Source organism: Pongo abelii, chromosome 2 (assembly GCF_028885655.2).
Source record: "Pongo abelii isolate AG06213 chromosome 2, NHGRI_mPonAbe1-v2.0_pri, whole genome shotgun sequence".
NCBI lineage: Eukaryota > Metazoa > Chordata > Mammalia > Primates > Hominidae > Pongo > Pongo abelii.
Genome location: NC_085928.1, coordinates 104,598,679 through 104,621,186, shown reverse-complemented (window position 1 = coordinate 104,621,186; position 22,508 = coordinate 104,598,679). Strand labels below are relative to the sequence as shown.

The following is a 22,508-nucleotide window of genomic DNA, read 5'->3' as shown; positions in this document are numbered from 1 at the left end:
TGCACTCCAGCCTGGGCGACAGAGCGAGACTCCATCTCAACAACAACAACAACAACAACAATTAGCCGGGCGTGGTGGTGCATGCCTGTAATCCCAGCTACTCAGGAGGCTGAGGCAGGAGAATTGCTTGAACCTGGGAGGCAGAGGTTGCAGTGAGCTGAGATTGCGCCAATTGCACTCCAGCCTGGGCAACAAGAGTGAAACTCCGTTTCAAAAAAAAAAAAAAATTGCCAGATGTGGTGGCACATGCCTGTAGTCCCAGCTACTCGGGAAACTGTAGCCTGGATGACACAGACCCTGTCTCAAAAAACAAAACAAAACAAAAAACAATAAAAATAGAACAACAAAAAAACACCCAAAACTGAATATTCTGAGTATTTTTTTGTGGTAACTCTGGAAATCTTATTCTCCCACTCCTCAGGGATTGTTAAAGTTTTTTTTTTTTTTGACACTGGCAACTCCATTGCCCAGGCTGGAGTGCAGTGTTGCTATCTTGGCTCACTACAAGCTCTGCCTCCCGGGTTCAAGTGATTCTCCTGCCTCAGCCTCCTGAGTAGATGGGATTACAGGCATGTGCCACCATGCCCGGCTAATTTTTTGTATTTTTGGTAGAGACGGGGTTTCACCATATTGGCTCAGATGGTCTAGAACTCCTGACCTCTGGTGATCTGCCTGCCTCGGGCTCCCAAAGTGCTGGGATTACAGGTGTGAGCCACTGTGCCTGACCTAAATTTTTGCTTGTTGAGGGCTGGAGCCATCTGTGATTTTTCCAAACTATTTATGCAAAGTGTGTGTCTCTTGTGTGTGTGTGGTCACTGAAGTTTGTTATCTCTTATAAAGTAATGGTAAAAACTGCAATTACTTTTGTACCAATCTAATATTTTATTTTGCAGCAACCTAATTTTTTATTTATTTATGAGACAGGGTCTCACTCTGTTGCCCCGGCTGAACTGCAGTGGTGTAATCACTGCTTACTGCAGTCTCCAACTCCTGGAATCAAGCAATTCTCCTACCTCAGACTCCCTAGTAGGTGGGAGTCTGCAGGCATGCACCACCACACCTGGCTAATTTTTAAAATTTTTTGTGGAGACAGGGTCCCACTATTTTGCTCAAGCTGGTCTCGAACTCCTAGGTTCAAGTATTCCTCCTGCCTCAGCCTCCCACAGTGTGAGCCGCTGTGCCCGGCCTCTATTATCTCTGTAGTCAGCTAGTGAGTGAGCTGACAAAGATTTTCTGGCTTAAACAACAAACAAAAAAAGGCACAAGTCCTTTAAATCTTCTGATGTGTTGCCAAGGTGGGGTGGGGTGGGGTGGGGTATTAATGCAAGAATTGCATCTAAGAGGCTGAATGAAACCAAGGCAAGCATCTCAGAGTACCTCCAGGTCCATCAAAGCACACAACCCCAACATTTTTGGAGGGCAAGGTTCCCATGCCTGTTCTGGCACCAGTCAGCTGCTTTCAGAACTGGTGCTGCTATCCCCACAGCCGGGTGGGGCTGAGGAATGGGAGAAGTAGCTGCTTGATTCACACTACTCTCTTCATCCAGCAACTCCCTTGTTAAATTTCTGAGTTCTGAAACAGTTGATTACAATCACTGCTCTTTTCAGCTCAATGGTTGCTTTGATCCAGGAACCAACCCCTAAAGCTTCCAATTCCACCATTATGCATGCCTTCGCTCTGCACTCTTGATTACTATAGCTTTGTAGTTTTTAAATTGGGAACAATTTTTATCTTTTCTTTAAAACAATTTTAAAAAATGTTTTGGCTATTCAGAGCCTCTTGCAATTCCATATAAATTTGAGAATCAGTTTTCAAATTTCTGCAAAAAAAAAAAAGGAATTTTGATAGGGATTGTATTGAATTGTAGAATGCTTTGGGGGTTATTGCCATCTTAATATTAAGTCTTCCAATCCATGAACACAAGATGTCCATGTATTCAGGTCACAAGTTCATTTTTTGGTAATCATCACACCTATCTATTTCCAAAACTTCTGCATCACCCTAGACAGAAACTCTGTGACCATCAAGCAGTAATTCCCCTGCCCCTCCCTCGATCCCATGCTAACTTCTATTCTGTCTCTGTGAACTTGCCTGTTCTAGGCCCCTCATGTAAGTGGAATCATACAATAGTTGTCTTTTTGTGTCTGGCTTATTTCACCTAGCTGCCATAAGTTCTTAACCTATACACAACACAGATCCCCACTTTATTTTTATTTTTGGGAGTCTCGCTCTGTCGCCCAGGCTGGAGTGCAGTGGAATGATCTCGGCTCACTGCAACCTTTGCCTCCTAGGGTCATGTGATCTTCCCACCTCAGCCTCCCAAGTAGCTGGGACTACAGGTGCACACCACCATGCCCAGCTAATTTTTGAATTTTTGGAGAGATGGGGTTTCACCATGTTGGCCAGGCTGGTCTTGAACTCCTGGACTCAAGCAATCTACCTGCCTTGGCCTCCCAAAGTGCTGGGATTATGGGTGTGAGCCATCATGCCTGGCCCAGATCCCCACTTTACAGATAAAGAAGCTGAGCACAGGGGCCAGGCACGGTGGCTCATGCCTGTAATCCCACCACTTTGGGAGGCCAAGGTGGGTGGATCACCTGAGGTCAGGAGTTCGAGACCAGCCTGGCCAACATGGTGAAACTCCATCTCTACTACAAATACAAAAATTAGCCTGGCACGGTGGCACGTGCCTGTAGTCCCAGCTACTCAGGAGACTGAGGCAGGAGAATCACTTGAACCCGAGAAGTAGAGGTTGCAGTGAGCTGAGATCATGCCACTGCACTCCAGCCTGGGTAACAGACTGAGACTATGTCTCAAAAAAAAAAAAAAAAAAAAAAAAGAAGCTGAGCACAGAGAGGCCAGGTAATTTACCTAAGATCACTCAGCTGGTAAGGACGGTGCTAGCAGCCAGCCCCTACACTCTTAACTTGATGCTTCGCTTCGCATCACTAAACCTCCTTGGCTCAAGTCAGCTGCAGAGGGGCCAAAACTCATAACCAAGAATGGCACCTCCTTGCCACAAAGCCCCATACTCCTCCAGATATGCTAGAGATCAGCTGGGCAACCTCCACTGCAGCACTCTCACTCCCTGTGCCTCTTACTCCCCGTGCCAGGCCCATGCTGGGTCCTGGGAAAACAGGTGAACTCCTACCTAATAGTGGGAGAGAGAAGTTTAGGGGACTTCACCCAGGCTGGGGGTCAAGAAGGGAAGCACTTTAGAAGAAAGTGCCGTTGGCTGGGCGTGGTGGCTCACACCTATAATTCCAGCACTTTGGGAGGCCAAGGCAGGAGGATCGCTTGAGCTCAGGAGTTTGAGACCAGCCTGGGCAACATAGCAGGACCTTGTCTCTACAAAAAATAAAAATAAAAAAATTAGCCAGGCGTGGTGGCACGTACCTGCAGTCCCAGCTACTCAGGAGGCTGAGGTGGGAGGATCACCTGAGCCTGGGAGGTTGAGGCTGCAGTGAACTGTGATCGTGCCACCGCACTCCAGCCTGGGAGACAGAGGGAGACCCTGTTGCAAAAAGAAAAAAAAAAAAAAAAGAAAAAGAAAGAAAAGAAAGAAAGTGCCTTTGCAGCCAAAAGTCAAAAGCTAGCAATTTGGCTGGTAGTATTTAAACGTGGGTAGGAACGGAAGGTAGTGGTCGCTGGTTATTTGCTGCGAGTACACTGTATAGACAGATTTCCATTTACTCGTTCACTTTCCTACTTATGGTCTTTAGGCTGTGCCCAGGTTAGAGACTGTAAGAAAAGCTGCAGTGATCTCATTCTTGCTAGTCTTCCTGTGCCCCATGAGAAGGCATATGCCTAGGGAAGGAACTGCTGGGTCTGAGGCTAGGTGATGTTCCTGCTTTAGAAAGTCATGCCAAACAGTTTTCTAAAGTGTTGGTGCAAATTTACACTCTCAGAACCAGGAAGAAGAGATTCTTTTTTTTTTTTTTTTAATTTTATTTTACATGAAAATCTTCCAACCTCTCCATACATCCCATGCTATCCTCCATTCCCCACCCTGCTTGGCCCAGGCTATGCCTAGAAGCAAGTCAAAGGCAGGTAGAAGCTCAGGCTGAGGCTGCCTGAGATGCCTCAAGCACTCTGGTCCACAGAGACAGTCAACAAGTGACCGTGGTCTCCAGGCCCAGAAAGAGTCTGACCACATCTGATCATGGCTATAAACAGGAGCCTGGCAACAGGAGCAGGCCCTGCTGACAGGATCAGTGGGCTGGTCATGTCAGCTCCCAGTCGTAGGAGTGGGGCAGGGTGAGGGCAGGAAGAGCAGTCTCTGGGTGTCACACTCACCCTCACCTGTTTGTCTGCCCTTACGCCTCAGGCTGGTCCGGAAAGTGGGGCTCTGCCCACAAAACCCCCTGCCTGGACAGTCCTTGACCTACGAGTTGCAGGCATGTGTCTGGCCACTGGTCAGACTCACTGTTCTCACGACCACAGGAAGGTGTCCAGCTTGGCCTGGGAGAGAGAAGGCACTGTCTTCACCCCCACTCTCTGCTTAGCCTTGGTCTTGGGCTTAACGGGCAATGGGCGGATCATGACTGTGTCAGTCTGGAGGAGCTGTCAAGGAAGAGGCTTGGAGAAAGGACTGCAATGCAGGGCAAGAAAGGCTCAGAGCCGGGGGTGGGCAGCCCTGGTACACAGAATGAGGCCCAGCGCTGCAAACCTGAGGCTGTTGGCACTGGCAGGCTGGGGGTATAGGTGAGGCATAGTATGGACTCCACAGCTCAGCTCAGCTCAGCATCACAGAAAAAGGATACAGGCTGGATGAATTTTGTCCGGCCACCGAGCCCATCGAAGCCTGTCCTTACCTAGGGTGGAAGGAAGAGATGAGTGGGCCAGGCTAATGGGCTGGGGGACTGGCCACCCATTTCTACCCAAGAGGGCTGGCTCCTGCCACTGTGGGAAGCCATACTCACCACATCTTTGCTGCAAGAGGACTCTGACCTGAGCCTCTTAGGCTGTTTCTGGCCCAGGATGGCATTCCGGACAAAAATAGGGAAGGCACCAACCAGTTCCTCATCTGGCTCTCCTGCACAGCTCTGGCGACCCAGTGAGAGCTGGGACTCCTGCAGGGAAGACCCCAGGGCCAGACTTGATGAGCTGGATGTCAGCAAAGGAGGGAGGGTAGTGGTGGTGGAACAAGATCAGGATCTCTGATGCCTCACTAGGAGGCAGGAGGGATAATGAGTAGAATCCCAAGGGTGGCTCCAAAGTACCTCAGTCCTGGACCAGGAGTGACAAGGCTCTGGCAAGACCGTGCCCTCTCAAAAGTCCAGTCCTGCCAACGGTTAGACTGTGCTTCTTCTAGAAAGCTCTTACCTTCTTGGGGCCTTTGCATATCTTCTTGGGGACATCCTGAATTGGGGAGCTACAAGAATGAGAGAGAAGGCAAGGGGTAGGTAAGCAAGACATGGGGGCAGGTGAACCAGGCTCAGCACACGCCCCTTGGGGAGTTACCATGTGGCACTGCTGCTGCCATGTCTGCATTCTGGGCAAGGCACCTCAGTGATCCCACCCCAAGTGCAGGTCTGTTAACAGCTGGACAGCCACAGCCAGTAGGGTGGCAGAGACAGGGATGACTGGGGATGACTGGACCATGTCCCAATCCTGTGGCTTCCACTCAAGGCCAAATTCCAATGCTCCTCAAGTCCTCGGGCACCTCACCATGTCCCAGGCTCTATATGGGGCTGAAGAGCCCAATCAACTCACCACCCACGGGAGGAAAGCCAGTCATGCCCTGATACGAGCCAAAGAAATCTAATGAGCTCAGGCCTAGTCCTGTCTTCCCAGAGAGGGGACACTACCTCCACGAGAGCCTCAGTAAGTTAGCCTTTCAGTAAAGTAGCCCACAAAATCCTCTCAGAACACAGGGCCAAGCCATCTCCCTAGAGAGTGTGTCTAAGAAAGGCCTGGGGCAGAATAGCACATGGCCCCAGGCCCTGGCCTCCCAATCCCAGCCCCAGAGCCAGAAACTGTATTTCCATCCAATTCCTGGGGAACCCAGCAGCTGGATACCCTCTCCTGGCATTTTTCCTGGTGGGTGAGAAGATGGTGATCTAAGGCTGGCCCTGTGGCTTCTCAAGCCATAAGGACAAGAGTGGGATCAGGGCCTGGTGACTGACTCCTCTGCTCCTGCCCTAACGGCCTATGGTAAGGCTACATGACAACCAAGGCTCCAGGAAGGACAAGCTGAGTTAGGGACTCTGAACTTCACTACCTCCTTCACTACCTCCACAGGCCATGAAGGTGGTGGAAATGTCTCTGAAAGGCCTGGCAGCCTGAAGACCCCAGGTGTCCATCTTCAACCTTTACAGTGGAACAGGGGCAATGGGAGGAAGCCAGAGTACACAGCAGACACTGACAGGATCCCTGAGGACTACAGACCACGGGTCCTAGGTTTGTTTCTCATTGCTACCAGGCCTCACCCTCTACAACAGGGGTGCCCATGCCCCCTGAGGTTTGGGAGGTAAGACAGCCCAGCTGGCTTGCCCTCTTGCTCCCTTCCACCTCCACTATCTAGCATCTCAATTTCTTTCTCTTTCTCTTCTTTCTCTCTGTACAAAGTCTTTGAATAAGAAGAAACCTGCCCAGCCCTTGACCAGCCTCACCTGAACAGTACCTGTATGAATGAGTATAGTCCTTGTCTCCACAGTGAATTACACTGGCAAACCTGGCCAAGGAGACAGCCTCCCTTTTTCTGGTCCCACTGTACCCCAGAGCAGGTTCCAACTGCCCCACTGGAGTTCCGGACAGCTTCTCATGCCTGCCCCTGTGGGTCACCCCCTTGGGTGGTAAGGCCCTGGGCTCTGTGGTTTGAGATGATCCTCCCTCAGGCATGAGCCTCAGAGGCAAACATAGAAGAGGAAGTTCAGAGTCCCTGGCTCAGGACTCTGGTGGGCAGGCCTTCAAGGTATTGGGAGCACCCTCTCCAACTCCACCAGCCCAGACCCACCCCTTCTGGCATCCCTGCATTCTCTCTAGCTTGCATTCCAATACCTTTGCCTTGAAAGGTGATGGTGAGGAATAATGAGACAAGAGAAGGGGTTTGCACAGATTGAGTGCTCAGGTGAGGGAACAAGAGGTAGCTGGAACTAAAGCCATGGCCAAGCCTAGGCAGCCCTCACTGCCCCATCAGCCACTCAGAGCTAACAGCACAGGGCCTGCAGAGCTATCTTAGCTATCCCCCTACCAGCCCATGGACAATGCCAGGGACTACCACTCACTGTGACTTCTCTAGGCAAAGTTTTTTGGAGTAACCATGCTGGGAGCTGGAGGGCCGGGCTGGGGGAGTATCCACATCAAAGGTAGCATTGAGATCAATATCATCACGGAAGGATGGCCGGCGGAGCTTCAGATTCACCTCCACAGGGGCTGGGCTGAAGGCAGAGATGACCTGGTTACTTGAGGCCACAGTGGTAACCCAGGACAACAGCTCCTGAAGCATCAGAGATAACTCAGCTCCAGGGACCTGGAGCCCACTCCTGACTCAAGACCACCCCTCAAGAAAGCCCTACTCTTGGCCAGGCACAGTGGCTCACGCCTGTAATCCCAGCACTTTGGGAGGCCGAGGTGGGTGGATCAAGAGGTCAAGAGATCAAGACCACCCTGGCTAACATGGTGAAACCCCGTCTCTACTAAAAATACAAAAATTAGCTGGGTGTGGTGGCTTGTGTCTGTAGTCCCAGCTACTCGGGAAGCTGAGGCAGGAGAATTGCTTGGACTCGGGAGGCAGAGCTTGCGGTGAGCCGAGATCGCGCCACTGCACTCCAGCCTGGGCGACAGAGCAAGACTCTGTCTCAAAGAAAAAAAAAAAAGTTTAAATTTAATTTAATTTAAAAAGCACACAAAACTCCATGTATAGTGCAATTACATGATTTGGCACCCCCCCACCACTCCCAGCCTCAACCCCACATGCAGAAAAAGGAGAAGGAAATATTCCACATGTCAACTGTAACTACCTCTATGATAACTCCCTATTTTCCAAATTCTCAATGAGTGTGTTTTTACTTTTATAACAGGAGGGGAGGAGTGAAGTTTTATTCTATTAAAAACTACAGCCAACAAGATTCTTCCAGCCCACCCAGACCTGGCAGGGCTCCCCATCTCCTGTCATATAAGGAGAACCCTGGGGAATGGCAAAGGTAGCTCCAAAGATGCCTTCTCTCTTTCCTTCCTCAGGAACTTTTCAGAGCTGCACCACAATCCCACTCCCACTGGGGTGTACACATCAGAGGGAGGAAGTCTACCTGCATTGATCTGGGTGGCTAAGCAATCCAGGCAGCCTGGACTATTTCTTCCTTTCCCTGTCCAGGACCCTAGAAGCTCTACTTCTGTCCCCGCCTGCAAGTGAAAATGAAGGCTGCATAAACCCACCTCAAACCAACTCTAGGCTGGCTGCTTTGCTTCCTCCTCTGGGAACCACAGTAGCCAGGACCACTCATGCCAACTTTTTTGCAATATCCATATTCTGCCACCATTTACCAACCCCAGCAAGTTGAGGCTCAGGTTAGGAAAGGTAAACTCAAGAGGCAGGCAGGATCTTGCTGGGTCCTGTAAATTTTACCCTCCAGGTGGCTCAAGGCAGGACTTTCTACTCCCAGCCATCCCCTAAGGCATTGCCTAGTGGTGCCCAAGCTCAACGCAAGCCAGGCTTATTCACTTGCACCTCCTGGTCATCCACAACACTAAACTCAAGACTCAGGAGGTTCTCACGGTGCCTCCCTCACTCCCCATATCCACATCTGGATCATATAGACACATTTCTTCTTCTCTTAGACTGTTTCTTTTTTTTTTTATTGAGACGGAATCTCGCTCTGTCGCCCAGGCTGGAGTGCAGTGGTGTGATCTCGGCTCACTGCAAGCTCCGCCTTCCGGGTTCAAGCCATTCTCCTGCCTTAGCCTCCCGAGTAGCTGGGGCTACAGGCGCCTGCCACCATGCCCAGCTAATTTTTTGTATTTTTAGTAGAGACGGGGTTTCATGGTGTTAGCCAGGATGGTCTCCATCTCCTGACCTCGTGATCCGCCCACCTCGGCCTCCCAAAGTGCTGGGATTACAGGCGTGAGCCACCGCGCCTGGCCTTGTCTTAGACTGTTTCTATATTCTTCTTCCTTTATGAGCTTGAAGCCTATTTCCCTTTCTGCCAGGGGTCCACTTTCTTTCCTTCCCACTTTCTGTTTGTCCTATAAGGAGAAATAACCTAGGGCTTAGTAGTCCTTCCCTCACTGGTTGAGGCTGGCTTGAGGCCCTCCTGAGTGACACTATCACCCTTGGGACACCCACCCATGGTCAACTTACAGGGCTTCATGCTAGAGGCCTCAGGGAGTCAGGCAAGACACTCAAAGCTCCCCTTTCCAGAACAGAGCTAAGGCCTTGAGCAGCCCATTGCCTGCGTGGCATGGGATTAGTCAACATCTCCTCCATGAACTCATGGCTCCTGGCGGCCTTACCCTACGCTAAGGAAAGGTCTCCCTGGCTGTCTCTAGCCTGGAGTTCAGGGGCCCTTGGGGCCCATGAGAGAGATCTTCCTAACACTGACTCTGTAGTTGGGGGTGGTGGCTACATGCTGATGCCTCCCTAAAATGACAGGTATGAAGGGTAATCCTACTGCAACAAGTAGAAGGGGCAACCACCATCGGCCCCCAGAGATTTCCAAAAAATTCTGGGAGACAAAGCATGGCCAGGGGACAAGAGACTGACATAGCAGCCAGAACCCACAAGGAGGGGGTCCATGAAGGAAAGGGAGGGCCTTGCAAAAGCATTAAACAGGCCTGAAAACTGGAACACTGATGAAATTGTGAGCTTGGCTCCACCCCATCCTAATCTGCATTGGTAGAACACTAGGCAGTTAGGCTGCTGCCCTGGGCCAATAAATAGAAGAGCTTTTCTCAAAGACACTAAACAAACCATGTACAATGACCTAGGGCAGCCAATATTATTGGACCCAACAGTAAAGCCTTCTGCATCCTGGGTTCAGGTAAGACTCAACATGATGCCAGCTGTCTGCACATCCCCCCCAAACCCTACCCACATAGGTTGGCCTCCAAAGTAGCCAAGGACCACCAGGTATGGGAGGGGAGCCCAGGAGAAAGTCCACGGTGCACAAATACTGACTCTGAGACAAACAGAAATATGAGACCATAAAACAAGAACATGATGCTTTGCAAAACAGACATACTAAAAGAGCAAGAAAGAATGCTTGCACATATAAAACATGAATACTGCCAGGCACAGTAGCTCACGTCTGTAATACCAACAATTTGGGAGGCTGAGGTGGGAGGATGGCTTGAGGCCAGGAGTTCAATACTGACCTGGGCAACATATTGAGACTCTGTCTCTACAAAAAATAAAATTAAATAAATTAACTGGGCATTGTGGCACATGCCTGTAATCTCAGCTACTTGGAAGGCTGAGGTGGGAGGATCCCTTGAACCCAGGGGGTGGAGGTTGCAGGGAGCTGAGATTGTGCCACTGCACTCCAGCCTGGGCAACAGAGCAAGACCGTGTCTCAAAAAAAAATTAAATATGATTACTGATTCAGCCTTAAAAAGAAAGAAAATTCTAATACATGCTACATGGATAAACCTTGAAGACATTATGCTTAAGTGAAATAAACCAGTAATAAAAGGACAAATATTGTATGAGTCCACTTATATGAGGCTCCTGAAGTAGTCAAATTGATAGAGACAGAAAGTAGAATGGTAAGTGAAGGAGCTGAGGAGAAAGGGGAAAGGGGAGTTATTGTTTAATGGGTATAGAATTTCACTTTGGGAAGATGAAAACATTCTGGAGTGGGATGGTGGTGATGGTTGCACAGCAAGTAAATGTACTTGATGCCACAGAAATGTACTTAAAAATGGTTACAATGGTGAGTTTTGTTTATATTTTACTACAATAAAAAATACTGCTGCAGTAAAAAGTTATAAAAATTAAGAAGTTTCTTAAAAAACTGAAGAAACTTCTTGGCCGGGCACGGTGGCGCACACCTGTAATCCCAGCACTTTGGGAGGCCGAGGTGGGCGGATCACAAGGTCAGGAGATCGAGACCATCCTGGCTAGCACAGTGAAACCCCGTCTCTACTAAAAATACAAAAAATTAGCCGGGCGTGGTGGCGGGCACCTGTAGTCCCAGCTACTCGGGAGGCTGAGGCAGGAGAATAGCATGAACCCAGGGGGCGGAGCTTGCAGTGAGCCGAGATCGCGCCACTGCACTCCAGCCTGGGCTACAGAGCAAGACTCCATCTCAAAAAAAAAAAAAACCTTCTTAATTTTTGTTTTTGTTTTTGTTTTTGCGACAGTCTCACTCTGTCATCCAGGCTGGAGTACAGTGGCACGATCCTGGCTCACTGCAACCTCCACCTCCCGGGTTCAAGCCGTTCTTGTGCATCGGCCTCCCAAGTAGCTGGGATTATAGGCGTGTACCACCACACCTGGCTAATTTTTGTATTTTTAGTATAGCCACCATATCCAGCCAGATTTATTAATTTTCCTAATTTTAAATTAAGAAATGGTGGCGGCTGGGCATGGTGGCTCACATCTGTAATCCCAGCACTTTGGGAGGCCGAGGTGGGAAGATCACTTGAGATCAGGAATTAAAGACCAGCCTGGCCAACATGGTGAAACCCCATCTCTACTAAAAATACAAAAAACTAGCTGGGCATGGTGGTGCGTGCCTATAATCCCAGCTACTGGGGAGGTTGAGGCAGGAGAATCGCTTCAACCTGGGAAGCGGAGGTTGCAGTGAGCCAAGATTGCACCACTGTACTCCAGCCTGGGTGACAGAGCAAGACACTGTTTCAAAAAAAAAGAAAAGAAAAGAAAAGGAAAAAGAAAAAGAAAAAGCAAAGCAAAGCAAAGCAAAGCGGTGGCTCACGCCTGTAATCCCAGCACTTTGGGAAGCCCAGGCAGGAGGATCGCTTGAGGCCAGGAGTTCAAGACCAGCCTGGACAATAAGTGAGACCCTGCCTCTACAAAAAATTAGTTGGGCGTGGTGGTGCATGCTTGTAGTCAATCCCAGCTACTCAGGAGATTGAGGCAGGAGGATCACTTGAGCCCAGGAGGTGGAGCTGCTCTGAGAACAGTGAAAATTTACTGAAGTTTACCAGCTTCTTCATCAACCTCTCCCCTGGATACTGGAAATGTTCTACTAGACCAGATTTCCAAAGTGGTTGCTTCAGATGGTTTCAACCAGCTCAACTGTTGCCATGGAGAGATGGATTCCTGGAGCTTTCTACTCTTCCATCTTCCTTGACATGACTTTTTTTTTTTTTTTTTTGAGACAGGTCTCACTCTGTCGCCCAGACTAGAGTGCAGTGGCGTGATCATCACTTACTGCAGCCTTGACCTCCCAGGCTCAAGTGATCCTCTCACCTCAGCCTCCCGAGTAGGTGGCCCAAGAAAACTTAAGACTTCTTCCAGACCTCTGTAGTAACACATTAGCAGTCACAGGAGAAAGGTAGAGGCAGAGTCTTTGAGGTCACTTGTAGTTGTGAGGGTCTTGCCATCAGAACACAAAGAAGACAGGGCAATGCTGTTGCTGAGGATTCAACAACTATTTTTGAGAGCTTGAGGCTATGAGTTTAGAAGAGGCTGTGCCTAGGCTGGCCATGGTGGCTCATGCTCATAATCCCAGCACTTTAGTCCCAGCTACCTGGGAGGCTGAGGCAGGAGGATCACATCACCTGAGCCCAGGAGGTTGAGGCTGCAGTGAGCTGTGATCACACCACTGCACTCCAACCTGGGCAACAGAATGAGACCCTATCTCAAAACAAACAAACAAACAAACAAACACAAGAATAGACTGTGCTGGTGCTGCCTAATGCCTAGTTAAAAAAAGGGCTTTGGCTAAAAACAAACAGACCTGCCACCGTAATTTTTTTTGTTTTATCTTGAGACGGAGGCTCTCTGTCATCCAGGCTGGAGTGCAGTGGCGCGATCTCAGCTCACTGCAACCTCCACCTCCCAGGGTCGAGCGATTGTCCTGCCTCAGCCTCTCGAGTAACTGGGATTACAGGCGCCTGCCACCACACCCAGCTAATTTTTGTATTTTTAGTAGAGACAGGGTTTCACCATTTTGGTCAGACTGGTCTCAAACTCCTGACCTCAGGTGATCCACTCGCCTCAGCCTCCCAAAGTGCTGGGGCTACAGGTGTGAGCCACCACGCCCGGCCTTTTTTTTTTTTTCCCAAGAGAGACAGGGTCTTACTCTGTCTCCCAGGCTGGAGTGCAGTGGCACAATCATAGCTCGACTCTTGGGCTCAAGTGATCCTCCTGCCTTGGCCTCCTGAGTAACTAGAACTACAAGTGTGCGCCACCATGCTTGGCTAAGTTTTAAGTTTTTTGATACAGGGTCTCACTATGTTGCCCAGGCTGGTCTTGAACTGGACTCAAGCAATCCTCCACCTTGGCCTCCCAAAGCACTGAGATTACAGGTATGAGTCAATGCACCCAGCCAACCACTTCAATATTTATGCCCAGAAAAATACTGGAGACAAAAATGAATGAAGTCATCCTCATGTGGCTTGATGAGAAGCCCAGCCCAGCTTACAGAAGAAGCCTTGTCAAGTTTAGTGTCCTGCTGGCCTGAAAGCCAAGGGAGACCATTGTTGTCCTCCCTGTACCAAGATGGGCTGCAGGCCCTGGCATGAAGCTTACTCAGAAGGAGGTGGGCCCGTCCCCATCTGGGAGCTACAGACCAGACTCTATAATGTAGTATATAGCTGGTGGGCTGTGGGCTTAGCCATCTAAACTCCCAGCTCATCTATCCCACTGGAACATAAGCTCCAAGAGAACAGAGAAGGTCTGCCATGCAGTGGGCACTCATCAAGGACCTGCTGTAGGAGTCCAGGCCTTCCAGCAGCCTGAAAAGGTAAAGAAAGTAAACAAAAGCAACCAGGCACGGTGGCTCACACCTGTAATCCCAGCACTTTGGGAGGCCGAAGTGGGCAGATTGCTTGAGGTCAGGAGTTTGAGACCAGCCTGGCCAACATGGTGAAACCCGTCTCTACCAAAAAATACAAAAATTAGCTGGGCGTGGTGACACATGCCTGTAATCCCAGCTACTCAGGAGGTTGAGGCAGGAGAATCACTTGAACCTGGGAGGCGGAGGTTGCAGTGAGCTGAGATCGTACCACTGTACTCCAGCCTGGGAAACAGAGTGAGACTCAATCTAAAAAAAAAAAAGATTAAAGACTGGGCTGGGCGCAGTGGCTCACGCCTGTAATCCCAGCACATTGGGAGGCCGAGGCAGGTGCATCACAAGGTCAGGAGATCGAGACCATCCTGGCCAACATGATGAAACCCCGTCTCTACTAAAATACAAAAAATTAGCCAGGCGTGGTGGTGCGCGCCTGTAATCCCAGCTACTTGGGAGGCTGAGGCAGGAGAATCGCTTGAATCCAGGAGGCAGAGATTGCAGTGAGCCAAGATAGTGCCACTGCACTCCAGCCTGGCAACAGAATAAGACTCCATTAAAAAAAGAAAAAGAAAAAAAAAAAAAAGACTGGGGCCACTGACAGGAGTTGTGTGCTTTCTGTCTGGGTCCTTGCTGGGGACTTTCGGCAGGCAGGAGGTAGCCTTGAGGATGCTCTCAGCTAGTCTGCTTCCGTGAAACTCTCAGGAGCAGAAATGGATGCCCATGCTTGCAGGGACACCAATTCTTCTGCCTCTTGGCTCCCTCTGCTGGCAGCTTTAAAGCACGCACTCCTGGCACTAGGGGAATTATTTTACAGTGGTTTCATATTTGTTTCAAAATCTGGGGTGGACAGATACATGTGGGGAGCTATTCCATAAACAGGATGCCCCAAGACAGTCAGTGCTTCTGCCCTATTCTCAGACCACTTCTAGGTCCTCTGGCCTTCTCTGGCCTCTCCGTGTCAGAGCCTAATTTGTTTCAAGGCTGCTTGCCAGCTAAATCTTGGCTGGCTCCCAGGGCAGGCTGTCTGCAGACATCAGGTCCACAAAGGTCACCCACCCCACCAAAGCCAGGAGGAGTAAAGACTGTTACCAGAAAGCTCTCCCACCTTATGACCCCTGTACCGCCCAAGGCTCAACAAACCTCTCTAAAACCAGGCGGTCGACAGTCTCACTGGCCACTGGTGGCAGGTTCAAGGTTTCCTGCAGCATCGTTAGCTTCTTTTTCAGGCTCTTGGGGAGGGAAAGAAAAGCGTGTGAGAGAAAGGCTGAGGCATCGAGTCCAGAGATAATGCAGAGGACATGAGCAGCATGCATGAAAGGCCAGCCCACTGGGAATAGAGCAAGGCCTGATACCTCATCATTAGGCTCAAGAGGCCAAGCCCCAGGTAGAGCCCCTCCTCTGATGAGGGACCTCAGGGATGTAAGTGCAGGACAGACTATGAGGGAAGACTCATGGTTCTATCTGCCCTCTGTTGAGGAGGCCCAGGCTGCAGTCCGGACCAGGGCCAAAGGGCACACCATGACCCAGGAGGATGCAGGGGCCCAGAACCACCACTGACTGGTGCAAGTGTCCTAGGCAGAGATAGCCCAGCCCTGCTCTGGGAGAGCACACAAACCACCCCTCATTCCTGTCAACCCAGGGATGTCCCTCACCATGATTTCCTTGTCAGCACTCTGTAAGTCCTTCTGGGCTGACTTCAGTTCTAACTTGGCCTGATCCAATTCAGAGTAGACTGTCTGCAACTATAAGAAAGTGTAGGGAGTGAAGGACAAGCCAAGTGGTAGCCTTGTGCCCTGCCCCATCCTGCTGCTCCCCAGGGAGTGATCAAGGTAGCCCAGAAGAGACTAGGGATATGGGAAGAGATCCCAGCTCTCTGAGGCTAGGCCTCAGTCTGGCAATGCACATCCAGAGCTGCCTAGAAGCAATGGCTGCTTCCTACATCCTGCATCCTGTGGATGCACCATGCCAGAAGTAAAAGCAGCTGTGCTGACCAAATCAGGTTCCAGGAGCCCTCCTACTCCAGATGTGGTACAAAAATAGGCCTCTGATGCTGTCACATTTGGGGCCTGTGCTCTCCAGCCAGCTGAGAGGTACCCAGGAGCCAGGAAGAGCAGAGGGGAGCATCAGCGTCCACATGTTGGGAGATACCTCTGTGATCTGTCCACCCCTAGTGGACAAGCCACATACTCAGGCCAGTGCCCAGTAAGGACTGGTAACAAATCTCTATAAGTCCTCCAGCTGCCCCAGGGAGTCAGCTGTGCCATCAGGTCCCATGGCCTTGCTCAGGAGACCAGAGTGAACATGACAAAAGGAGAGCCACTTCTTCAACCTCTGTTCACTGCTAAGTTACCTTGCTTCTGGAGGAAAACAAATCCTTCCTCAGCTTGTCAGCCAGCTCCCCTGAGGCCTTCCGTGCCTCTTTTAGATTCTCGTACTCTCTGCAATGTGGCCATAGAAAGAGATGCCAGAAAAGAACACCTGCAGGTCAGACTGAGCCACAGCACTAACCTAACACAAAGCACTGCCCAACCCCTCAACTCACTCTCATTCCTACTTTGACACCTGAGCCCAATAAGTACCAGGTGGCACTGTGGAGGGTCCTGCAGAGAATGCAAGAAAGTGCATTTCCTCCTGCCTGTCCTGCAGGCACTGGTGGACTATTTCCTCCTGCCTGTCCTGCAGGAGACTATTTCCTCCTGCCTGTCCTGCAGGCACTGGTGACTTGAGAGGGCATGCAGAAAGCCCCAGTCTCACTAGGGGGCTCCCTAAACCACCTGGTCTTAAAGGAGGCATCTTGGACCCTCTATGCCTCTCAGCTAAGTGGCCCTCCACCCTTCCTGCCAACCTTACACCCACCAGAGTGAAGAATATGAGTAGAGTTTGATCCAAGCCAGGCAGGATCATAGTGCTAATGGGGAACAGGCTCTACATATCAATCACAATGGGGCTTATAGTCCAGAGAGCTAGGTCAACTCCCTTAGAAACAGCACTTAGTATTCACACTCAATCCTCAACAATCCTATGAGGCAGGTCTACTACTATTTCCATTCAGGAAGTTGAGGGTCAAAGAGGCCAAGAAACTGGCACCAGGCCACGTAGTTGCTGAAAGGTGGAATCAGGGTTCAAACAAAGGCAGCATGGCTCCAGAGTTTGCCCCTTAGCTCTATCTGCTTTACAAGAGATGGGGAGCAATGACACGGCTGGGGCCCCATGGCCTATCTCCTGTGTTTGCTGAGAGGGGCCACAGTACGCACTTCTTGAGAGACACACAGTACACAGCCAGCTGTTCCACCGCTGACTGTCCCACACCCATGTCTCGGATCATCTCCTCCACCTCAGGGCGCTGGCTCTGGAGTAGAAGCTCAATCCTGAAAAATACACCCGGCCCACGGCATTTGCAATCTGGAGGCTGATGGGTAGGTACCCAGTGCAGCTCTGCCTTCCTTTGCTGCCGTTGCTAAGGTAACAGGCTAGGCTGCTAGGATGCTTTAGTAGGTGGGTGTGCCCAAGGAAAGGCCCTATGGCAGAGATGAGCATAGCTCCAAGGATGCTGCTGAGAAAGAAGAGGTGCTGAAAGAGGGTCTCAAGGTCAGGGATTTCCTGGAGAGAGGTTCCTGGAGGGAAAAGACCCACCAGGTCATCTGGCCACAGGCAACAGAGACAGGGAGGAATGTGGCAAGGGCTCCCATTCCTTGGAATGGTGGAAGAGTTCATAGAGGCTAAGATCTGTGCCCACACCCAGCTGACCTGAGCCCTCCATGGCCTATGGAGATTTGAGCCTCGGACATGACCCAATCCCACTCCCTGCTGCAGTCCTAAGAACTGTACCACTTGCAGGCCCTGGGGGCAAAGGCACAGTGCAGGACCCAGCTCCAAACTTACTGCTCCATGGTCTTCATCTTGCTCCTGAGTCGGCGGGCCTCCTCTTGCACTTGTTTGGTCTCATCCTGCTGCTGCTCTAAGTACTTCATCTGCTTCTGAAGAGCAAATACACCCATAACTGATGCTTGGGGGCTCTCAGGAGCCATTGCTAAAGTCACTAAGAAAACTCTGCTCCAGAACTCTCTGCAGCTTATGTTTTGAAAATGCTGATAACCATGTACTCCCAAACCCCAGGAGGTAAAGCTCCTGGGTCCCACTCTCGCTTGTGCTGCTTCTGCTAAAAGGCTCAAAGCCAGCTGCTTCTTCACCTCCCTGCCTGCTTCCTCCTGAAAGATATCTTACAGTAGACACAGCCCACTGCCAGCATTTACAGGCCCACTGTGGGCTGCCAAGGTCCAGTGGTCTGGGCCTCATGGTACATGTTGTGCAGGTGGCTGAAGAAGTCCAGAGCATAAACCCAGGCCTCACCATTCACCACCCAAACCCATGGACAGTTGCCAAGAATGAAGAATTGAGCCAGGGGAAGCTGGCCAGGCTGCCTTCAGCCTAAGACCACTTGTCTCCGACCTGAGAATACCATGAGAGACTCCTGCTCTGCAGCCAGGTGCCAGTTTGCTCCCTCCCACCAGCCAGACCATGTGATCCAGCCCAGCCCCCAAGCAGGAACAGAGACAATGAATATCCTGGGGCCTTGTCTGTTCACAAGGATGGCTCCCTTTCCCTTTCAAATGGCATCCAGCAAGGACTGCTCCTGCCTACAAGGCCAGAATATCAATCGTGGGTTCAGATCAGTCGCCTCTCATGCCCCTTGGAGAGCAAGAGGCTCACCAACCCAGGCTGATGCAAAATTCATCTGGGTCTAAGGCTGTTCACTCTGCAGGCTTTGATCTGGCTGGTCAGCTCAGCACAGCTGACTTCAAAGGCCCTTGCTCCTCCCTAGGATGCTGTTTGATCTGGCTCAGGAGAGCAGCCCAGCCAAGGACTGGAGTGCTAATGGAAGGTTCTTCAGGCTGGCCTCATCAGTAAAGTATGAACCACTTTTGGAAATATGGCCCAGCCTCACTGAGGTCTTAGTTGAGCATCCCCTCTGTGAGGTACTGGGAAGGCCTTGCCTCTTCAAACTACCTAGTACAAAACCCACAAGTATAGCCAATATGGCCCTTTTCTTATGGGATGGATGGGTACAGTATGGGAGGGCAAGGGGAAGAAGTGATTTGCCTCTATTTTACAACTCCCCAAACCAAGGTATTGACTGGAGCAGAACCAGAAGATAAGCCCAGAATGGGGAGTCCAGTTCTGGGGCAATGCCTCCCTACGAATTCTGTACCCATAAAACCTGAGGACCTACTTTCAGTGTGGAGCACAGCATCTCGGCCTTGCCCAGGGCCTGCTGCAGAGATACCACAGTAGCATTGCGTTCTTCCAGCGTATCCCGCAGAGTGTCAATGATGACCTGGCTGTCTCGTTTCTCCTTGTCTGGAGCAGGGGTAGAGGGCGGAGGAAAGGGAAAGGCCTGTCCATCCATCAGCATAAGAACTTGGGCCCTTGGCTTCAGTGCCTCATCCCTTAGGCAGGTGAGAAACAAGGCTCAGGCCTGAAAGCTGGGTGGCCCGCTTCTTTCTCTGGGATGTGCCAAACCAGAGAAGCTGAGCCAGAGCCTTCATTCAGGGCAAAGCCCACCTTCTGCTGCTGGAACTACTTAGGAAAATATTTTACTGCCCACTCCCTCCCCTCCACGGGTCCAGTTAGTTCATCATCCCAGGACTCAAGCAGGTTCCAGCCAAACTCAGCAGCTGAGCCCTCTCCCGAAGATATTCAGTCCCATCAGGTAGCCCCCTCCCATCTTGGTTCCTGGGCAAGAAGCTGCACTCAGAGACAAGAGGCTCACCTGGTCTAGGTGAACAGCTTCAGTCACCTCCCTTCGCTCTCTTTTTCTGCCCACCACAACAGCTAGCAGGACTCTTGGACATACAAAGCAGGGAAAGGCCCTGGCTCTCCCCGTTTGAAACTTTCCTCTTAGGGCCCCCTTCCTCCAGCATCCAAGTCAGAGGCTTCCCAGCACCCCTTGTCTCTTGCTAACTCACCTTTCTGGGAAAGCTGGGCTCTGATATTGTCCAGTTCATTCTGAAAGGCAATACCCACAATAAGCAGCAGGAAAGCATCATAGCTGACATCCACGTGGTCTCCCATAAGGCTGTGGGGAGCCCCAGGATTGAACAATGAGGCCTTCTACGGCATGAATCCTGCAGTGCCTCAAGGCCAAGCTAAGCTAACAATGGAAAGATAAGCACTGCTGTAGCTCTATGTGCCCTTTTGAAAAGCAGGTAAGATGGAGGAAAACAATCTCTGGGGCAAGGCCCCAGGACAGGTAAAGAGGTAGAATAGTGGAAGGGAAGTAAAGTAGGGCCCCTATGATCAGTCTCCATAGCAGAAGCTTCTATCACTTCCTTGGCCTCATTGCTCTGTGTTGGTCTCATTCCCTCTGGGCATCAGCTGACTCACCAGGGACACACAATAGGAATGGCCAAGGTTTGGGCAACTACTCCTCCTCTCCACCCTGGGTCTTCCTGATTCATAGTTGACTTTCCTCCAAGCTCTGAACTGGCTCTGTGTACCACAGACCTTCCAGACCTAGTATCCAATGGAGGTAGCTATGCCAGGACAGCTTTGTACCCCTGGATGAAACCTCCCATGTGTCTAGTCTCTAACTAGACTGTTGTGAGGATCAAGTGAGCCTCTTAAAGCTTGCAAATGTTTCACGGCCATGCCACAGAATCACTGAGAAGCTGTGGCAGAATTGAACCCAGTTCCTATTCAGGATGCCACAGAACTCAACATCCCCATGAGCAAGAGAGGTGTCTGCTCCATAACAAAGAAAGCCAAGGTTTTACAAAACTGAAACGCTTGACCAAGGGTCCATGGTGGTAGCTAGATGGAATCCAGGCAAACCTTACTGTAGATCACTCGTCTAAGATCAACAGAAGACTCAGAATTTCACATGTGACCAATAGTATGGCCCAGGCCCAGTGGGTAAACAAGCCCCTACTGTCAAACTCTCCACCCAGGACTCTGGGGGCAAGAGCTTGTGGTGGCTGGGCTGGTTAGTATAGGCTGAACAGCTGGGAGTGGACGTGGTGGGTAAGGAAGAGCACGCAAGGGCTGCCTGAGAACACATACCAGGCCATGGCTGCTGCACCACTACCCATAGTCCCCTGGCTTCTTCCACACTCCAGCAGGGGCTCCCAAGCCCTTGCCCCAAACTACCCAAGATGTTGCTACCTGTCTCACAAACCTGGCTTTGAAAGCTGGAAATAAATGAAACTGCCTTTGTTGCTTTCATCACAGGGAAGACACTACTTAAAACTGGGAGCAGTTACCATGACGATGAACATGCTTGCTCTAAGCACAAAAGCTCCATGTTCCTGAAGCAGTGAGGTTCCAAGGACATCATGACACCCTGGGGCCAGAGCCAAATGAACTCTGATCTCACAGATACCCAGCAAATTAACCCTCAGAGTCCAGGGATCATTTGTGAACCCCAATCCAACTTCCTCAAGAGTTCTCTGCCAACGCAGCCTGCTTGCACACAAAAAAAGCTAAATTTTAGATTAGGAGGGGAAGCGGTAGACGTATAGGAGGGAAACTACCCACTTTCCCCTAATATATCCATTCCCACTTGAGCTGCAAATCTTGATTCCAAGAGCTCTGGTCTGGGGAAGGCCCAGGCATCTGACTTTATACCAAGCTCCCTAGGCAATTTTTTTTCTTTTAACTTTTTTTATTTAATAGAGATGGGGTCCCATGTTGCCCAAGCTGGTCTTGAACTCCTGGGCTCAAGTGGTCTGCCCACCTTGGTCTCCCAAAGTGCTGGGATTACAGGCGTGAGCCATCACGCCCAGCCTCCCCAGGCAATTTTGAGGCACAGGCAGGCTAGGGAACACTGAGTCCAAAAATCTCCCGTGGCTGGGGAGTAGAAGAGTTTTCTACTCTGTCACTAACTATCCAAGCAGCAAAGTGGGCTGTACAGGATGGCTGTAGGTTCTTTAAAAGATGAGGAGACAAGACTGCAGGAGAGAATTCAGGTTGGAATTGACCTGAAATCCCAACGGGAGGGTTTACAGTCAAGCAGCTCCCCTCTTCCCTCACAGTGCATTTCTCTGATGACTGTGTCTCATCACTTGTCCTCTGATTTTTGTGTCCCCACCTTGAAAACTGTACCAAGTCTCACCTCTATAACTTCATCTCCATACTCCAGGAACCCTCCACTTACGTGGAAATAGAAAGTGAACTCCCAGGCCAGGCACAGTGGCTCATGCCTGTAATCTCAGCCCTTTGGGAGGCCAAGGTAGGAGGATCGCTCGAGCCCAAGAGTTCAACACCAGCCTGGGTAACATAGCAAGGCCCTATCGCTATAAAAAATTTTTTTTATAAATTAGGGCTGGGCACAGTGGCCCACACCTGTAATCTCAGCACTTTGGGAGGCCGAGGTGGGTGGATCACTTCAGGTCAGGAGTTCGAGACCAGCCTGGCCAACAAGGTGAAACCCCATCTGTACTAAAAACACAAAACTAGCCAGGTATGGTGGCAGGCGCCTGTAGTCCCAGCTACTCGGGAGGCTGAAGCAGGAGAATTGCTTTAACCCAGGAGGCAGAGGTTGCAGTGAGCCAAGATCACGCCACTACGCTCCAGCCTGGGTGACAGAGTGA

At 50.6% G+C, this 22,508-nt stretch overlaps 1 protein-coding gene across 4 annotated transcripts in view; it reads right to left on the bottom strand.

Annotated features, from left to right (window-relative positions):
- Positions 1-3,928: 3,928 nt before the first annotated feature.
- TRAIP (TRAF interacting protein) overlaps positions 3,929-22,508 on the bottom strand; it is a 29,270-nt gene continuing 10,690 nt past the window's right edge. The window contains exons 4-15 of one of the 4 annotated variants that reach the window (XM_024245384.3): positions 19,887-19,926; positions 19,151-19,278; positions 17,803-17,897; positions 17,175-17,288; positions 16,271-16,358; positions 15,573-15,662; positions 15,061-15,149; positions 7,231-7,383; positions 5,327-5,375; positions 4,924-5,073; positions 4,765-4,815; positions 3,929-4,555 (exon numbers count right to left, since the gene is read on the bottom strand). In XM_024245384.3, coding sequence (XP_024101152.1) covers positions 4,433-4,555; positions 4,765-4,815; positions 4,924-5,073; positions 5,327-5,375; positions 7,231-7,383; positions 15,061-15,149; positions 15,573-15,662; positions 16,271-16,358; positions 17,175-17,288; positions 17,803-17,897; positions 19,151-19,278; positions 19,887-19,926 — 1,170 coding nt within the window. In that variant the 3' untranslated portion in view covers positions 3,929-4,432. Of the gene's footprint in view, positions 4,556-4,764; positions 4,816-4,923; positions 5,074-5,326; positions 5,376-7,230; positions 7,384-15,060; positions 15,150-15,572; positions 15,663-16,270; positions 16,359-17,174; positions 17,289-17,802; positions 17,898-19,150; positions 19,368-19,886; positions 19,927-22,508 lie in introns of all 4 variants that reach the window. The other 3 variants (XM_054550730.2, XM_024245385.3, XM_024245386.3) reach the window with 3 other exon arrangements.